The sequence below is a fragment of the Mobula hypostoma genome, chromosome 5 (assembly GCF_963921235.1).
Source record: "Mobula hypostoma chromosome 5, sMobHyp1.1, whole genome shotgun sequence".
In the NCBI taxonomy this organism is placed as follows: Eukaryota; Metazoa; Chordata; class Chondrichthyes; order Myliobatiformes; family Myliobatidae; genus Mobula; species Mobula hypostoma.
Window position 1 is genome coordinate 189,570,634 of NC_086101.1, and position 17,709 is coordinate 189,588,342.

A 17,709-nucleotide genomic window follows, 5' to 3' on the forward strand; every position below is an offset into this window, starting at 1 on the left:
TATATTTTATTAGCGGAACAAAACTTACCCATGCTTCTAATAGTATTTGCACTTTCAAATATCTGAGGACAGAGTTAAATAAACAAATTGTCTTGTTATTTATATGTAAGACTCGCTTTGCCTAGTGACATGATCTCAGGGGTGGCACCCCCTACCCGGCAAAACTTTAGTACTCTTGTTTGGGTGGATGCTGCGTGTTGTGTCCCCTGTGTAACATCAGTACCCCGAAATAACATACAGTCCACAATGTGCAGTTAAATGATTAAGATTTTATATTTAAGTATGGAGTTAGTCGAGAAACAAAAGAAAAGGAAAACAAATAAACGGCGCCAATAATCTTATAAACATGTCCAGTGCACAAACATTGGAGCTCATGGATTCCCTTTTGCTGATCCTCCTCTGCTCGTCCCCCGGGCTCTCGCCCCAAGTCCAGGCCCAGCGGGGTCCGGCAACCATCTCCTCGAGCTACATCTTCTCTCTTCATCCTCCTTGCGCCTTCTCTCTCAAGCTACGCAAACTAACAGCTTTCACCCAAACAGAAAGAATAACATCTATCCCAATTGGTTAGCAAATGAATATAAGTCCCGTTCTCACTAATTATAACCCAAACATGCTGCTACAGAGAACATTACCTCACCAGTTAACATTATAGAGAAGCCATTTCATTCTACACTACAGAGAAGCCATTTCACTAGCCTTAGCGAGTAACATGAAAAAAGAAACCCCTTACATATATAATAATTGTTACTTTGACGGTCACATAGCACAGGACCAGATGAAATAATACTTAAATAATACTTAAGGATTTCCTTTCCATCTTAATTTGTTTGAAAGGTTCAGCTCTGAATCTGGTGCCCTTTGGCACTCTGGGGTAAGAATTTCAGTCAACCTTTTGGTCAGTTTTTTGATTCTTCTTGAGTTCTGCATTCTTGCAAACATTTGATGATGATGTCTATGAGGAAATTATACTTTATTCCTGTGACTCATGGGTTTCCTCCGGATATTACTATTTCCTCTCACATACAGGTTAGTAGGTTAATTGGTCATATGGGTGTAATAAGATGGCATGGGTTGTTGGGCTTGAAGGACCTGTTACTGTGCTGTATCTTTAAATTAAAAAAAAATAGTGTTTCACCACCCTCTCCAAAACAACTGGGTCTGGAATTAATAAAAATGAATGCGGATTTTCCAGATTTCTCAGTGATTGCTACACTTTGGAAAATTCTATGGCACTGCTGCATTTATGAAATGTGAGGGATAGCACCACAAAACAGAGATAAGTCAGTCAATTGTAAATAGTCAGACGATTATTGGAGTTTGTATTTAAGAATGTTATGGTTGTATATTGAGTCTTAAAATAATTAAGAAGCAAGCATAGATTAATTTTTTAAAAAACAAGCAAGTTGATTTTAAAAAAACAAGCAAATTAATTTTTTGAAGACCTAGATTACAAATGTTTATTTGAGCTTTAGGAGATATCTGAAAGTTTGCTTGCAAAGATGCTTTTTGTTTGCAATACTCAAAATTAAATGTAGATTATTGACATGGCCAAGAAATTCACTGAATAGCAAGAGGTTGAGTCTTGAGTTTATAGACTGGTTAGTGGGTTGACAGATTGACTGTCAAGGCTTTTGTCTTAGAAAGATGTATGTTGTGGCCACAATTACTCATAAACTACTTGCAAGTTGAAGAAATGCTACATAGCCATGTTTTCCATTACAAAGACTGGCATCACTGAGAGAATTAAACTAAAAAGGGAATTGTAGATTGTTTCACAAATTAATTTGACTAAAAGCATTAAAGGATATGGGACAATGTCAGATGTGAGTACGTTATGGATCAGTCCACTGGCAGCTGTTCATAAAAGACGACAATGCCAGTATTTTGTTTAAGCTCATTGCAGGCATTGCATAATTGCTCATAATAATACTTAAAATATTGTAGCATATTTCCTTTCCTTCATGTTTTATGTCTTTGGAAGTATAATCAGTTTTCTTGATTTTTTTTTCCATAGATGCACTCCTTTCTGATGATTATTTCCACATAGTTAAAGACCTTGGTGTTTAGCTCCATCTCTGCTTTCTACTGAGTTGTTCATCTCCTTATGTAATCTCTATCCTTTCTTAATTATTTTGAATTCTAAATTGGTTTTGCAATTTTGATGATATCTATTATGCCCATGTCAAAATATCTTAACTAGAAAACTAAAGAGGGCCTTTGTGACTTGTTACAATCGACTTCCTACAAATTAAAAACTCATTTGCATACAACTAGAAAACAAGAGTCTCTCTGGGACATAATTAAAAATAAAATCAATTTGCTTTTCATCCTTGCCTGCTGTTCCACAGTTCATTTATCTGTGTTACCATCATTCTCTTTCAACATTGTGTGACAACTATGATTTTCCCGAAATTCCAAAATCTGTTTGATCAGAAATTGATAGATCTTGACTACTTTTCCTCAGCTGTGGACAATTAATTTTAAAAATCCTTGTTGTACGAGGAGTGATTGATAAGTTCGTGGCCTAAGGTAGAAGGAGTCAATTTTAGAAAACCTAGCACATTTATTTTTCAACATAGTCCCCTCCTACATTTACACACTTAGTCCAGCGGTTGTGGAGGATACGGATCTTGGACCTCCAGAAAGTGTCCACAGCCGGGGTGATTGATAAGTTCGTGGCCTAAGGTAGAAGGAGATGAGTTATACAGCTCTCATTACATGTACATGCAGGTCAACTCTGAGTCATTATGCAGAAAGTTTGAAGTTAATAACTCATCTCCTTCTACTTTAGGCCACGAACTTATCAATCACCCCTGCTGTGGATACTTTCTGGAGGTCCAAGATCCGTATGCTCCACAACCGCTGGACTAAGTGTGTAAATATAGGAGGGGACTATGTTGAAAAATAAATGTGCTAGGTTTTCTAAAATTGACCCCTACCTTAGGCCATGAACTTAACAATCACCCCTCCTATTACTCATTGTTGCTTATAAATCTCTTCTAAACATTATTCTGTTTATTTCTGGTTGAATTGCACTTACTGTACATACTAAGAACCAGCCTCCCCTCTAACCTTGCTCCTTCAGTAAAGCAGCCAGTGTAATCAAAGATCCCACTCACCCCAGGCGTTGGGCAGAAGATAGAAAATCCTTGGACATTACTGCCAACCTCAAAAACAGCTTGAATCCCAGACTTGAACAGATAATTGATAGGATAATATAGAACGCAAACAACAGGAATTCTGCAGATGCTGGAAATTCAAGCAACACACATCAAAGTTGCTGGTGAATGCAGCAGGCCAGGCAGCATCTATAGGAAGAGGCGCAGTCGACGTTTCAGGCCGAGACCCTTCGTCAGGACTAACTGAAGGAAGAGTGAGTAAGGGATTTGAAAGCTGGAGGGGGAGGGGAGATGCAAAATGATAGGAGAAGACAGGAGGGGGAGGGATAGAGCCGAGAGCTGGACAGGTGATAGGCAGAAGGGGATACGAGAGGATCATGGGACAGGAGGTAGACTGGGGGGGGTGACCCAGAGGATGGGCAAGAGGTATATTCAGAGGGACAGAGGGAGAAAAAGGAGAGTGAGAGAAAGAATGTGTGCATAAAAAAGAGTAACAGATGGGGTACGAGGGGGAGGTGGGGCCTAGCGGAAGTTAGAGAAGTCAATGTTCATGCCATCAGGTTGGAGGCTACCCATACGGAATATAAGGTGTTGTTCCTCCAACCTGAGTGTGGCTTCATCTTTACAGTAGAGGAGGCCGTGGATAGACATGTCAGAATGGGAATGGGATGTGGAATTAAAATGTGTGGCCACTGGGAGATCCTGCTTTCTCTGGCGGACAGAGCGTAGATGTTCAGCAAAGCGGTCTCCCAGTCTGCGTCGGGTCTCACCAATATATAAAAGGCCACATCGGGAGCACCGGACGCAGTATATCACCCCAGTCGACTCACAGGTGAAGTGATGCCTCACCTGGAAGGACTGTTTGGGGCCCTGAATGGTGGTAAGGGAGGAAGTGTAAGGGCATGTGTAGCACTTGTTCCGCTTACACGGATAAGTGCCAGGAGGGAGATCAGTGGGGAGGGATGGGGGGGACGAATGGACAAGGGAGTTGTGTAGGGAGCGATCCGTGTGGAATGCAGAGTGAAGGGGGGGAGGGAAAGATATGCTTAGTGGTGGGATCCCGTTGGAGGTTACGGAGAATAATATGTTGGACCCGGAGGCTGGTGGGGTGGTAGGTGAGGACCAGGGGAACCCTATTCCTAGTGGGGTGGTGGGAGGATGGAGTGAGAGCAGATGTACGTGAAATGGGGGAGATGCGTTTAAGAGCAGAGTTGATAGTGGAGGAAGGGAAGCCCCTTTCTTTAAAAAATGAAGACATCTCCCTTGTCCTAGAATGAAAAGCCTCATCCTGAGAGCAGATGCGGCGGAGTCGGAGGAATTGCGAGAAGGGGATGGCGTTTTTGCAAGAGACAGGGTGAGAAGAGGAATAGTCCAGATAGCTGTGAGAGTCAGTAGGCTTATAGTAGACATCAGTGGATAAGCTGTCTCCAGAGACAGAGATAGAAAGATCTAGAAAGGGGAGGGAGGTGTCGGAAATGGACCAGGTAAACTTGAGGGCAGGGTGAAAGTTGGAGGCAAAGTTAATAAAGTCAACGAGTTCTGCATGCGTGCAGGAAGCAGCGCCAATGCAGTCGTCGATGTAGCGAAGGAAAAGTGGGGGACAGATACCAGAATAGGCACAGAACATAGATTGTTCCACAAACCCAACAAAAAGGCAGGCATAGCTAGGACCCATACGGGTGCCCATAGCTACACCTTTAGTTTGGAGGAAGTGGGAGGAGCAAAAGGAGAAATTATTAAGAGTAAGGACTAATTCTGCTAGACGGAGCAGAGTGGTGGTAGAGGGGAACTGATTAGGTCTGGAATCCAAAAAGAAGCGTAGAGCTTTGAGACCTTCCTGATGGGGGATGGAAGTATATAGGGACTGGACATCCATGGTGAAAATAATATAGAATATTGGCTTGACAACCTAGATAGTTCCCTTTACCTGCACTGCACTTTTTGGTAGCTTTTACACATTTTTTCGCCTTATTATTTTACTTCATTCTAACTCAATGGACAGTATAATGATTTGATTGTATGAAGAGTGTGCAACACAAGATTTTCACTGTATTTGGTACATGTGACAATAAAACAAAACCAATCATTTATCTTGGACATTTTTTCCATCATCTGTCTGTTGTGAAAATGTTTACATTCATCATTTTCTATTTCGTCACAGACAAACTAATTTCCCACATAGACTTCCATTTTTCTTTATCTACTTTTAATGTGAACTCATGGATGAATTTATCATAATTCAACGAAAATAGAACAGTACAGCACAGGAACAGGCTCTTCGGCCCATGATGTGTGTACTGACCACAATACCGAATTAACCTAAACCCTTCTGCGTGTGATCGATACCTCACCATTCCATGCATGTTCACATGCCTGTCTAAATGCCTCATTTAAAGAACCACCATTGTGTATGCTTCCAGAATCATTCCAGCTGCATTTTCCAGACACCTACCTGAAATGCACTGCCTGAGGTGTTGGTAATGGCAGATACGTTAGAAACTTCTAACAGATGTTTAGATAGGCACATGAATGTGAGGAAAGTGGAAGTATATGGATATTGTGTAGGCAGAAGAGATTAGCTAGCCATTTGATTACTAATCTAGTTTGGTACAACATTGTGGGCTGAAAGGCCTGATCTTATGGCTTAATAGTCTTTGATCTGTATAACAATCTAAATTTAAGAAACAAACTTGCATCACACATCTGCTTTTAAACTTTCCCAATTTCACCTTCAAGCTCAAGTCTTACAGTATTTGATAATTCTTCCTTGGGGAAGAAAGACTGATTATCTACTTTTTCTATTTCCTCAGTTTTATAAACTTTTATCAGATCGCTTGTCAGTCTCCTAAAGATTATTACTTTAATGTGAGGGGGTTATGTTTAAAAGGGAGGTGCAAGGCAAGGTTTTTGTGTTAAGTGCCTAGAGTGAACAGCCAGAGAGGGTGAAGAGAACAGATTCAAAAAATACTGGTGAACACAGCAGGCCAGGTTTCTATAGGAAGAGGTACGTTTCGGGCCGAGACCCTTCGTCAGGACTGAAAGAGGAGATAATAAGAGATTTGAGAGGGGGAGGGGGAGATCCAAAATGATAGGAGAAGATAGGAGGGGGAGGGATGGAGCTAAGAGCTGGAAAGTTGATTGGCAAAAGGGATACGAGGCTGGAGAAGGGAGAGGATCATGGGACGGGAGGCCTAGGGAGAAAGAAAGGGGGAGGGGAGCCCAGAGGATGGGCAAGGAGTATAGTGAGAGGGACAGAGGGAGAAAAAAGAGAAAGAAATTTTTAAAAATATATATAATAACCATAAATAACAGATGTCTCTATCTCTGGAGACAGCTTATCTACTGATGTCTTCTATAAGCCTACAGACTCTCATAGCTACCTGGACTATTCCTCTTCCCACCGTCTCTTACAAAAATGCCATCCCCTTCCTGCAATTCCTCTGCCTTCGCCGCATCTGCTCTCAGGATAAAGCTTTTCATTCCAGGATGAAGGAGATGTCCTCCTTTTTTAAAGAAAGGGGTTTCCCTTCCTCCAACATCAACTCTGCTCTCAAATGCATCTCTCCCATTTCACGCACATCTGCTCTCACCCCATCCTCCTGCCACCCCACTAGGAATAGGGTTCCCCTTGTCCTCACCTACCACCCCACCAGCCTCCGGGTCCAACATATAATTCTCTGTAACTTCCACCACCTCCAACGGGATCCCACCACTAAGCACATTTTTCCCTCCCCCCCCCCCGCTTTCCGCAGGGATTGCTCCCTACGCGACTCCCTTGTCCATTCGTTCCCCCTCCATCCCTCCCCACCGATCTCCCTCCTGGCACTTATCCTTGTAAGCGGAACAAGTGTTACACCTGCCCTTACACTTCCTCCCTCACTACCATTCAGGGCCCCAGGCAGTCCTTCCAGGTGAGGTGACACTTCACCTGTGAGTCGGCTGGGGTGATATATTGCGTCCGGTTCCCTTAGATGCTGCCTGGCCTGCTGCGTTCACCAGCATTTTTTGTGTGTGTTGCTTGAATTTCCAGCATCTGCAGATTTCCTCGTGTTTGCGAAGAGAACAGGTTATTGACATTCAAGAGATATTTAGAAGGGTACATGAATATTCAGGTTGGATCATGTTCAGACGAAATAAATTATTTTAGTTCAGCATCATGTTTGACATAGATATGGTGGGCTGACTGGCTTGTAGCTGTGCTGTACTGTTCCATGTTGGAGATAACTTTTTAATCTCAAGATTTAATGACAGGAACTGTGAAGGAAAATTTGCTATTTTTGGATATCAGACATAAAGAGTTATTATTAAGTGTCTATTATGAAGTTGAGCCAAATGACTGAGAATTACAGGCTGCAGTAGAAGGAAGTGTTGGGCAGCTGTGAGAAAGGATCCATGAATTAGAGGATATGACATTAAAAGTTCAGTTTGAAGCAAAAGGGGGGTAGCTGATTTGTGAACTAACTGATTCAAGGTGATCGTGCATCGATGATAAAGAGTTAAACATTTGTTTTGGGGCTTAAGACCCAGCTTTGATATCATCAATAAGTAACCAGAATTACAAAGGAAGCCGGATTTCTAAAGGATCCAGGAGTGCAAATCAGTGAGAAAGCAATCTATGATGAGACAGAGGTATGAAAGGGAAAAGGGGTGAACAAAGACCAGTCTAAATAGAGGGAAGGACAGACTACCACCAGGACATAAGTGTACAGCAGTTTTCAAATTTTATCAGAATCAGGTTTATCAGAATCAGGTTTAATATCATTGGCATATGTCATGAAATTTGTTGTTTTGCAGTAGTATGTTGCAATATGTACATAATAAAAAGCTAAGTTACAGTAACAAATATACAGTGTCTTTAAAAAGTATTCGCCCTGCTTGGAAGTTTTCATGTTTTATTGTTTTTTTTTCTGGTAAACTGAAAAAGACTGTTGTGTCAAAATAAAAACAGATCTCTACAAAGGGATCTAAGTTAATTACAAATATAAAACACAAAATAATTGCCTAATTAATCATTCCCTTCAAATTAGTTTCGAGCACCTTTGGCAGCAATTACAGCCTTGAGTCTATATGGCTAGGTCTTACTCTGCAATTTTTCCCTGTTCTTCTTGACAAAACTGCTCAAACTCTGTCCTGCATGGGGATCATGAATGAACAGCCCTTTTCAAGTCGAGTCACAAATTCTCAACTGGATTGAGGTCTGGTCTCTGACTTGGCCACTCCAGGATATTCACTTTGTTGTTTGTTGGTCACTCCTGTGTAGTTTTGCCTTTATGCTTGGGGTCATTGTCTTGCTCGAAAATAAAGCTTCACCCGAGTCGCAGTTCTTTTGCAGACTGCATGAGGTTTTCCTCCAGAATTTCCCTGTATCTTGTTGCTTTCATTTTACTCTCTACCTTCACAAGCCTTTCAGGGCCTGGGTCAGTGAAGCATTCACAGAGCATGATGCAACCACCGCCATGCTTTGTGGTAGGGGTGGTTTTTTTTTTTGTTGATGTGCTATGTTTGGATGATGCCAAACATAGCGTTTAGTCTGATGGCCAAAAAGCTCAATTTTGGTTTCATCAGACCATTGAATCCTCCTTTTAACTGACTTCAGAATCTCGTACATGGCTTCTGGCAAACTTGAACTGAGATTTCATGTGAGTTTTTTTTCAAACAGTGGCTTTCTCTTTGCCACTCTCCCATAAAGTTGCGACTGGTGAAGTACCCGGGTAACAGTTGTTTTATGTGTAGTCTCTCTCACCTCAGCCACTGAAGCTTGTAACTCCTGCAGAGTTATCATAGGTCTTTGTGTCCTCCCTCACTAGTCGTCGTCTTGTATGGTCACTCAGTTTTTGATGATGGCCTGCTCTTGGCAGATTTACAGCTGTGTATATTCTTTCCATTTCTTGATGATTGCCTTGAGGGATATTCAGTGACTTAAAATTTTCTTGTATCTATCTCCTGACTTGTGGTTTTCAATAACCTTTTTATGGAGTTGCTTGGAATGTTCTTTTGTCTTCATGGTGTAGTTTTTGCCACGATACTGACTCACCAGCAGTTGGATCTTCCAGATAAGGTGAATTTTTTCTACAGTCAATTGAAACACCTTAACTGTACACAGGTGATCTCCATTTAACTAATTATGTAACTTCTAAAACCAATTGGCTGCTGCAACAGTGATGATTTGCTGTGTCATATTAAAGTGGGGTGAATACTCATGTAATCAATTATTTTATATTTTATATTTGTAGTTAATCTAGATCACTTCGTAGAGATCTGGTTTCGCTTTGGACATGAAAGTCTTTTTCTGTTGATCGGTGTCAAAATGCCAAATTAACTCCACTGTTGTTCAATGTTGTAAAACAAAAAAAAAATGAAAACTTCCAAGGGGGAGTCAATACTTTTTATAGGCCCTGTATATATAAAGAGCAAAAAAAAAGTGAGTTAACGGACATGGGTTCATCGTATATGGTGGAGGGGAAGAAGCCATTCCTGAAACATTCAGTATGTGTCTTCAGGGATATAGAGTAGCCTGGCATAGCATGACCTTCGAATGCCTAACTAATATTATGCATATGGTTGGGGTGGTAACATGCACTATCAAACTAGATATTCTTTAAAAGGTTAAATTCAAATAGGTTAGCTTTAGTCGTCACATGCACATCAAAATGTAAAAAGTATCTTAAGAAAGAGATTAGAAAAGCTAAAAGAAGATATGAGGTTGCTTTGGCAAGTAAGGTGAAAATAAATCCCAAGCGTTTCTACAGTTATATTAATAGCAAAAGGATAGTGAGGGATAAAATCGGTCCCTTAGAGAATCAGAGTGGACAGCTATGTGTGGAGCCAAAAGAGATGGGGGAGATTCTGAACAATTTCTTCTTCGGTATTCACAAAGGAGAAGGATATTGAATTGTGTAAGATAAGGGAAACAGGTAGGGAAGTTATGGAAAGTGTGATGATTAAAGAAGAGGAAGTACTGGAGCTTTTAAGGAATATAAAAGTGGATAAGGAGATTGTCGTCATCCTCAAAGAAAGGGGCTTCCCTTCCTCCACCATTAATGCTGCCCTCAACCATATCTCATCTATTTCACGCACATCTGTGCTCTCACGCCACCCTCCACCACCCCACCAGAGGTAGGGTTCCTCTTGAGCTCAGCTACCATCCCACCAGCCTCCGCGTCCAGTGCATAATTCTCTGTAACCCAACATCCCCAACGGGATCCCACCACCCCAACCACTCTCTACTCTCTGCAGGGGTCGCTCCTTATGTGACTCCCTTGTCTATTTGTCTCTCCCCACTGATCTCCCTCCTGATCACCTTCCTGTGCTGCTGCTCCCCCTTTTCTTTCTTCCATGGCTTCTGTCCTCTCCTATCAGATTTCCTCTTCCCCAGCCCTGTATCTCTTTCACCAATCAATTTCCAGCTCTTTACTCATCCCTCCCCTTCTCTGGTTTCAGCTATCTCCTCCCCTCCCCCCAGCTTCTTCGACTAACTCTTCATCTTTTCTTTCCTTCTCCAGTCTTGATGAAAGCTCTCGGCACAAATCGTCAACTGTATTCTTTTCCACAGATGCTGCCTGGCCTAGGCGTTGAAATCCCAGCATTTTGTGTGTTGCTTGGATTTCCAGCATCTGCAGATTTTCTCTTGTTTGTGGTTGGACTATTATTGCCATATTAGTTTGCTGTACTGGGGATTTTCCTGATAGTTTCTGATTCAATGGACTTGTATGAAACAATAGTTAGTTGCTATTCAACTGCTTTTTGTGGGAAGGAATTGATTTTATTTGACGTCCTGCACTGTTTGTACTCTATCAGCACTTGTATAGATCATAAGAAAACTGAACTGAGCTGGGGTACTTCCTGAACTTTGTTTTTTATCAACTTATTGCTAACTAGTTTTGTTGATGTGAGATAGGGACAATTGCCAATCTGATATTGTGTAAGCATGCTGTTTTATATCTTAAATAAATGTTACTATTCAAATAATTTTAAGTTGTTGAGAGATGGGAGTTAGAGGTAAAATTCTTTATTAGCATAGAACATAGAACAGTGGCACACACAACAGATCCTTTGGCCTGTGATATGCCCACCCAATGTAAACATATTCCACAATTAATCTAACCCTTCACTCCTACACAGCCCATAATCTTCAATTTTTTGTCCATCTATATGCCTATCTAAGATTCCCTTAGATCCCTTTTGTGTTAGCTTCTACCAGCATCCCTGGGCAGCGTGTTCCAGGCATCCACTCATTTCTAAGTATAGTACCGTGCAAAATTCTTAGGCACATGTATATAGATAGTATGTCTCAGACTTTTGCACAATACTGTATTTGTCAACGTGGAATGGAGTGTGAGTTTATAAATTTGGTGAAAGTAAAGGATGTTGGGAATGGTGAGGCTGGACTCTTGTGGGACAGGTGGCAAAGGAGGAGTGCCAGGAGTAGGTGTAGATATACCCAGGCCCTGAGACAATAGACAAGGCCATTTGATTCTAGACAATTGGTTTATTGATCATTAGAGAATGTCTCCCTGGTGCTTCCTGCTCCTTCCCCTCTCCCTTCCCCCTTTTTCCTACCAGGATTCCCCTCTCTGTTCCCTTTCCACTTTCAGTCTACAATAGACATGAAATTTCACCTATGAAATCTGTTTTTTTTGCTACAGTCGTACAGTACAATACATAAAATTACTACAGTACTGTGCAAGTCTTGGGCACCCTAAATATATATAGTGTCTAAGACTTTTGCACAGTACTGTATTTTAAAAAAAAACCTCTGACATCTCCCCTAAACTAACTTCCATTTGATGTTGCAGTTCTATAAAAGTCTGATTAAACTAGAGTTCATTTCTGGTCACTTTGTTATAGGAAGGCTGTGGAAGCTTAGAGGAGCAGATGCTGCCTGGATTATAGAATGTATCTTAAAAAGAAAGGTTGAGCAAACTATGGCTTTTCTCTTTGGAGGGACAGAGGGTGAGAAGCAGTTTTATAGAGGTGCATAAGGTCGAGAGGCATAGATAGTGGACAGCCAGCATTATTTTCCCAAGGTGACAATGGCTAATACTAAAGGGGTGATGGTTGAGTCAGTACCATTTATTAAACCTTTTCAATAGGTCAATGAATGTAAGTCAAAGGGATATGGGCTGTGTAGTCAGGGTGAGCTAGATTGTTCATGGAACTCGATACCTTGGGTTGAGGGGCCTGTACTGTGCTAAACTGTTCTATGTTAATTACAAAATTACTTTGAACAGAGAATGGTAGATACTTATTGAGGGGATTGGGGATCTGTGCCAATATTAGAAACAAATTGAAATGGAAATAATTTGTTTAATGTATAACGAGGTTTCCTTGCAGTTTTTCAGACTTGACAGTGTTGATTAATTTGTTTGGCTGAAGCAACTTTGGGAGGGAAAGTTATTTCGTGAAGCCTTGCCTCACTTATCTGATAACTTAAAGCACCTTGTGCATTGAATGTGTTTCCCATAATAAAAACAAATATTGAGGGTACTGTACAGTCAAATAGCACAAACTGCAAAGAGGTGAATAACTAAGCAACACTTTTTTTCCCTGGAAGAGAAATTATAACAATTCAAGGGGCAGTAAAATATTGGTCATGACACCAGCCTGCTTCCTGTATCACTTTAGATTGTGGTCGGCGGATTGACCAATGGACGTTAATTGTTAACGTCTCCAAAGAAGTAAGCTAAAATTTTTGGAAAGGAAGAATTAAATGAATTTTTAAAGATAATTGTCTTTAGGTAATACATTTCATGGTCTTGGGTCATCCCAAAGCCCTGATTATGCTTCGCAAGAATAATCACCATTACAACTGGGAACTATAAACAGCCAGTTCCCACATACAGCAATGTGATAATGAGCAATTTCTGTGGTGCTAATTAAGTTATAATTATTGCTCAGGGCCCTGGGGGGTAACTACTTGCATCTTTTACAGAATCAAGCCATGGCATCTGTTATGCCCACTTGAAAAGGCCAATGGGGCTTCAGCTTAATGCTTCAGTTGAAGACAATTGCAACAATGCTTCATAGGCCCTCCGTTAACATGTCAACATATGTCACTGTGCTGGAACTTCTGGCCCAATTGTAATAGGCAATAATTAGCCACTCCCAATACTTGAGTTAACTTGGTTAGGTTTGGTGTAGTTTCTGTTTTGTTGTTCATTTATTACACATTGGCATAATCTATGTGGTTGCTCCCTTTATTCTGTATGACAAAACCTATCACTGTATTTATCTTCAGGGCCTTAAAGCTTGGATACCTCACACAAGATTTGATTGATGACTACGAGCCAGCATTAATGTTTACAATTCCGAGACTAGCCATTGTCTGGTAGGTAATATTCTTTAAAAAACACTTTTTATGCTTATAGACAATAGGTGTAGGAGTAGGCCATTCGGCCCTTCCAGCCAGCACCGCCATTCACTGTGATCATGGCTGATCATCCACAATCAGTACCCCGATCCTGCCTTCTCCCCCTATTCCTTGACTCCGCTATCTTTAAGAGCTCTATCTAACTCTTCCTTGAAAACATCCAGAGAATTGGCCACCACTGCCTTTTGAGGCAGAGCATTCCACAGATCCACAACTTTCTGGGTGAAAAAGTTCTTCCTCAACTCCATTCTAAATGGCCTACCCCTTATCCTCAAATTGTGGCCTCTGGTTCTGGACTCCCCCAACATTGGGAACATGTTTCCTGCCTCTAGCGTGTCCAGCCCTGCCCTGAAGAACCCTAAGTGAGCTTCCGTAATTCACTTGGGACGTGGGCTTCACAGGTTGAGCCAGCATTTTATTGCCCATCACTAATGGCCCTTGGGAAGGTGACGGTGAGCTGCCTCCTTGAGCTGTTGCAGTTCTTCAGCTGTGTATAGACCCACAGAACTGCTTGGGAGGGAGGTTGAGGATTTTGAAATTATGAAGTATTATTTGTTGCTGTTTCACGTCCATTAGGGAAGTTATAATTCAGTTATTTGCATAATGTAATACCCACCAGCCACATCACCTGATTATGAAAGTAGATTAACTGGGCAATTAAGATCTTCTGCAACAGAAGTTTCAAACTATCTTGTTAGATGGTAGATATTTTAATGAGTTGATCCATTTATTCAGCAACTGCAGTTTGAATTTGGATGTTGTCTTGCATGTACTAATTGACCACAAATAAGTAATCCGCCCAGAATAATTAAAGCCCTGTTCTTGGAAAATGAGGAAAACGTGTGCCCATTGTACCTTTTAACATCTAGTACAAAGAAATAATGGGCACTGACTTGGTTGCAGGTGTTTACAGGTTGCATAGTACATCTCAAAGTCCCTGAGGAAGACCATATTAAATGTTTCTATTACTAAAACTATTTTCTCTTTGCTGCCTGTTATTAAAGATGCAAGTCAGACTTGAACAATACCATACTGTTGCCTGATGGGTAGTACATAGAATCTAGTACAGTGCAGGCCCTTCGGCCCAAATATTGTGCTGACCCTTTAATCTACTCCAACATCAATCCAACCCTTCCTTCCTACATAGCCCTTCATTTTTCTTTAACCCTTGTGCCATCTGGAAGTCCCTTAAATATCTGTGATGCATCTGCCTTCACCACCATCACCACTCTACCAGAGTGTTCCACTACTGATGTCAATTAGATAATAAACGAACAGTTAACTTGAACATCTACTGTAGCAAAAATGAATTGAATACAATTGAATTTGAGCAGATAGTTGGGAATATAGAAAAACAAATAGTGTGTATGTTTTGCAGTATGTTGAAAATATTCAACCAAGAGAAACCAGAGTTAATGATTAAGGTCAATGTGAACTAGCACTTCTATTTTGCTAATCAAAGAAAAATTCCTTTCTGCTGCAGTCATATTTTTGCATTCATTACAGCACTGAAGTTTTAAATTACCAGATGCCATTCAGTTTTTTTTTACTGCAACTTTGTGAGAATTGTGGAGTCATAGAGCAGATCTTGGACTTCGGCCCTAGAGACCACTCATAAATTGAACTAGATAGAATGATACAATAAAAACAGAGCATTTTCAGTCATTTCTGTCTTTGCCAGCTCTTTGAAGAAGGTATCCATTTTGATCCATTCCACTAATCTTCCATCTGTCCTGCATTTTTCCCTCCCTTGTGTATATTTTCTTTCAAAAGTTCTCTTTCAGGCAACATGTTTCAATTTACCATAATTCATTGCATTATTTAAAATCTTTCCTTGTACATTCTAATTTTTTGTCAATTATCTTAAATCTGTTGTGTCCATCCCATCCCACCTGCTGTTGAAGAGATTTTCTGTTTGAAAATCCCAAGCATTTGTTCTGGCAGGTTACCATTCTGGTGTGCAATACCATAAAGTCTCTCTGTTCCAGATCCTGGAATCCTATTCTTTTTAAAGAATAGTTACCATTTTGCATTCCTGCATTTAAAAAAGGCATGAATGAGCATGCATGTGATACTACATACATTTTGTTCTTCAGTGATTGCTTCTCCTGTTGTAGTCAAATTCTAATTTCATTAAGCACAGAACTAAACCACTGATTAATAATGAAATCCATTCAGTAAAAGCTCAGCTGCCTTAACACATACCCAGCTGGCAGTGTTTGAATTCTAGCTGTGTTGCAGGGAGTGTTTAGATCCCCTTGTATCTCACTTGTCATCAGTCAAGTACATTTTGTATATTTCATTATGAACACCCAGTGTAGCTAATATTTTCTAAAAGTACACTGATGGAAAATTGACAACCCAAATGTTTTGTCTGGATTTTGTGACTTGCCAAGTGGATTGTATTTGTTATAAATCTTTAGTAATTAAGTGTGCCGAGGAACCCTACTCTGAATCTTGACATGGTGAAGACTATAGCCTGATTTATACTTCTGCGTTAACTCGACGCCGTGACCTATGCAAGTGACTTACGCGCGTTGTGAGCATTTATACTTGTGCGTTGGTGTGTCTGCGTCGCTCTGCAATTCGCGCACGTCACGCATGCGCACACACCTGCCCGTGCAAGGCTTCATGGTCATGGTAGTCTTTCTCGGGGTAAACAAGATGCAAGCATCTATTTTCGTAAAAGCGAAATGTGTCCTCCATAATTTCGGAGGTGTGTAAAGCTTTATGGAAAGCATTGCAGCCAGAGTTCCTTCCCTGCTCTTCAGTTGCCCAATGGGAAGCTATTGCAGGGTATGAAATGTGATGCTACCAAGTGGACCAATCACAGTTCTTACGGACTGCGTTGCTGCAACGCGCGGTTACATTTTGGGAGAGGTGCGCGTCGCAGCAACTCAGGCTCTGGCGTAGGGATCCGCTTCGGCTTTGCGTAGGGTTTGTGGCGACACAGTACTTATGGCGTCGAGTTAACGCAGAAGTATAAATCAGGCTTAAATTATGTATTATGCACTTCTGTTAAGTTTACCATTTGGAACTTGTGAACATGAACTGATGGCTAGTAACCATACGACATAGGAGCAGAGTTAGGCCATTCAGCCCATCGAGTCTGCTTCGCCATTCCATCATGGCTGATCCCAGATCCACTCAACACAATACACCTGCCTTCTTGCCATTCCTTTGATGCGCTGACTGATCAGGAAACGATCAACGTCTGTCTTAAATATATCCATTGACTTGGCCTCCACTGTAGTCCGTGGCAGAGCATTCCACAGATTCACTACTCTCTGGCTAAAAAAATTCCTCCTTGCCTCTGTTCTAAAAGGTCACCCCTCAATTTTGATGCTGTGCCCTCTAGTTCTGGATGCCTCCACTATAGGAAACATGTTCTCCACATCCACCCAATGTAGTCCTTTCAATATTTGGTATGTTTCAATGAGATTTAGATTATTAAAACAATGGTGACCAAGTTGATTGGTATTCAGCAAATATGTTGGTATTCTATCTCCAATCATTTGTGATACTGATTGCCTGAAGTACAATTTTGTAGCAGGAGTGAATTCAGATGTTAGGGAGAGGGAAGATAATGGATTGAATCTTCCCAATATATAGTGAGTCTTTGAATCAGGTTGTAGATCTTCCTAATTCCCTTGAGCCAAGAATGCCCTCAGTCATGGACAGTTAAGATACAGTGTGTCTGTGTCTGCTCATGATGTGTTTATTGCCCCTTCTGACATTAATTAGAGACGGGGTCAGGCTGAGCTAAACAAATCCTCCAAAAACTGATTGCTTAGTTACAAATTGCCCATTTCTTTAATGATCTGTGAAGTTGCTCTTGTTTATTCAACAACACAATTTACTAGATTCATTTTTTGTGGAACTTGAGCGGAATTGAGGTGATTGGGAAAAGTAAAACTAAATCTGCTGAGTCATGTGTAATGTTTTATGAATAGCAGTTCTGATGAGGCTTGAAGTTCTTCCAGCACCAGTTTTGTTGGATAATTTGTCCCTAATATTGGGACAAAATGACAAGGGTGACTACTCAGTTAACCAGAGTTGTTCATTGGGCACCCTAAGGTGAAGAGTTTAAGGCGCCCAGTGAAGAAAATAGTTGATAACAAACAGCTCCAGTCCTTTAAGCAGTAATGCTAATGATGTACATGGCATCTCTGCCAACATGTACGATGCATATTCATAAACATCTGTGCATGAAATGTTATG

The 17,709-nt window shown here is 41.0% G+C and overlaps 1 protein-coding gene across 5 annotated transcripts in view; it reads left to right on the forward strand.

Annotated features, from left to right (window-relative positions):
• The window catches only part of zfyve28 (zinc finger, FYVE domain containing 28), a 193,076-nt gene that overhangs the window by 76,967 nt on the left and 98,400 nt on the right, over positions 1 to 17,709 (forward strand). For all 5 annotated transcript variants that reach the window (XM_063049568.1, XM_063049567.1, XM_063049569.1 and 2 more), the window contains exon 6: positions 13,357 to 13,446. In XM_063049568.1, coding sequence (XP_062905638.1) covers positions 13,357 to 13,446 — 90 coding nt within the window. The remainder of the gene's footprint in view (positions 1 to 13,356; positions 13,447 to 17,709) is intronic.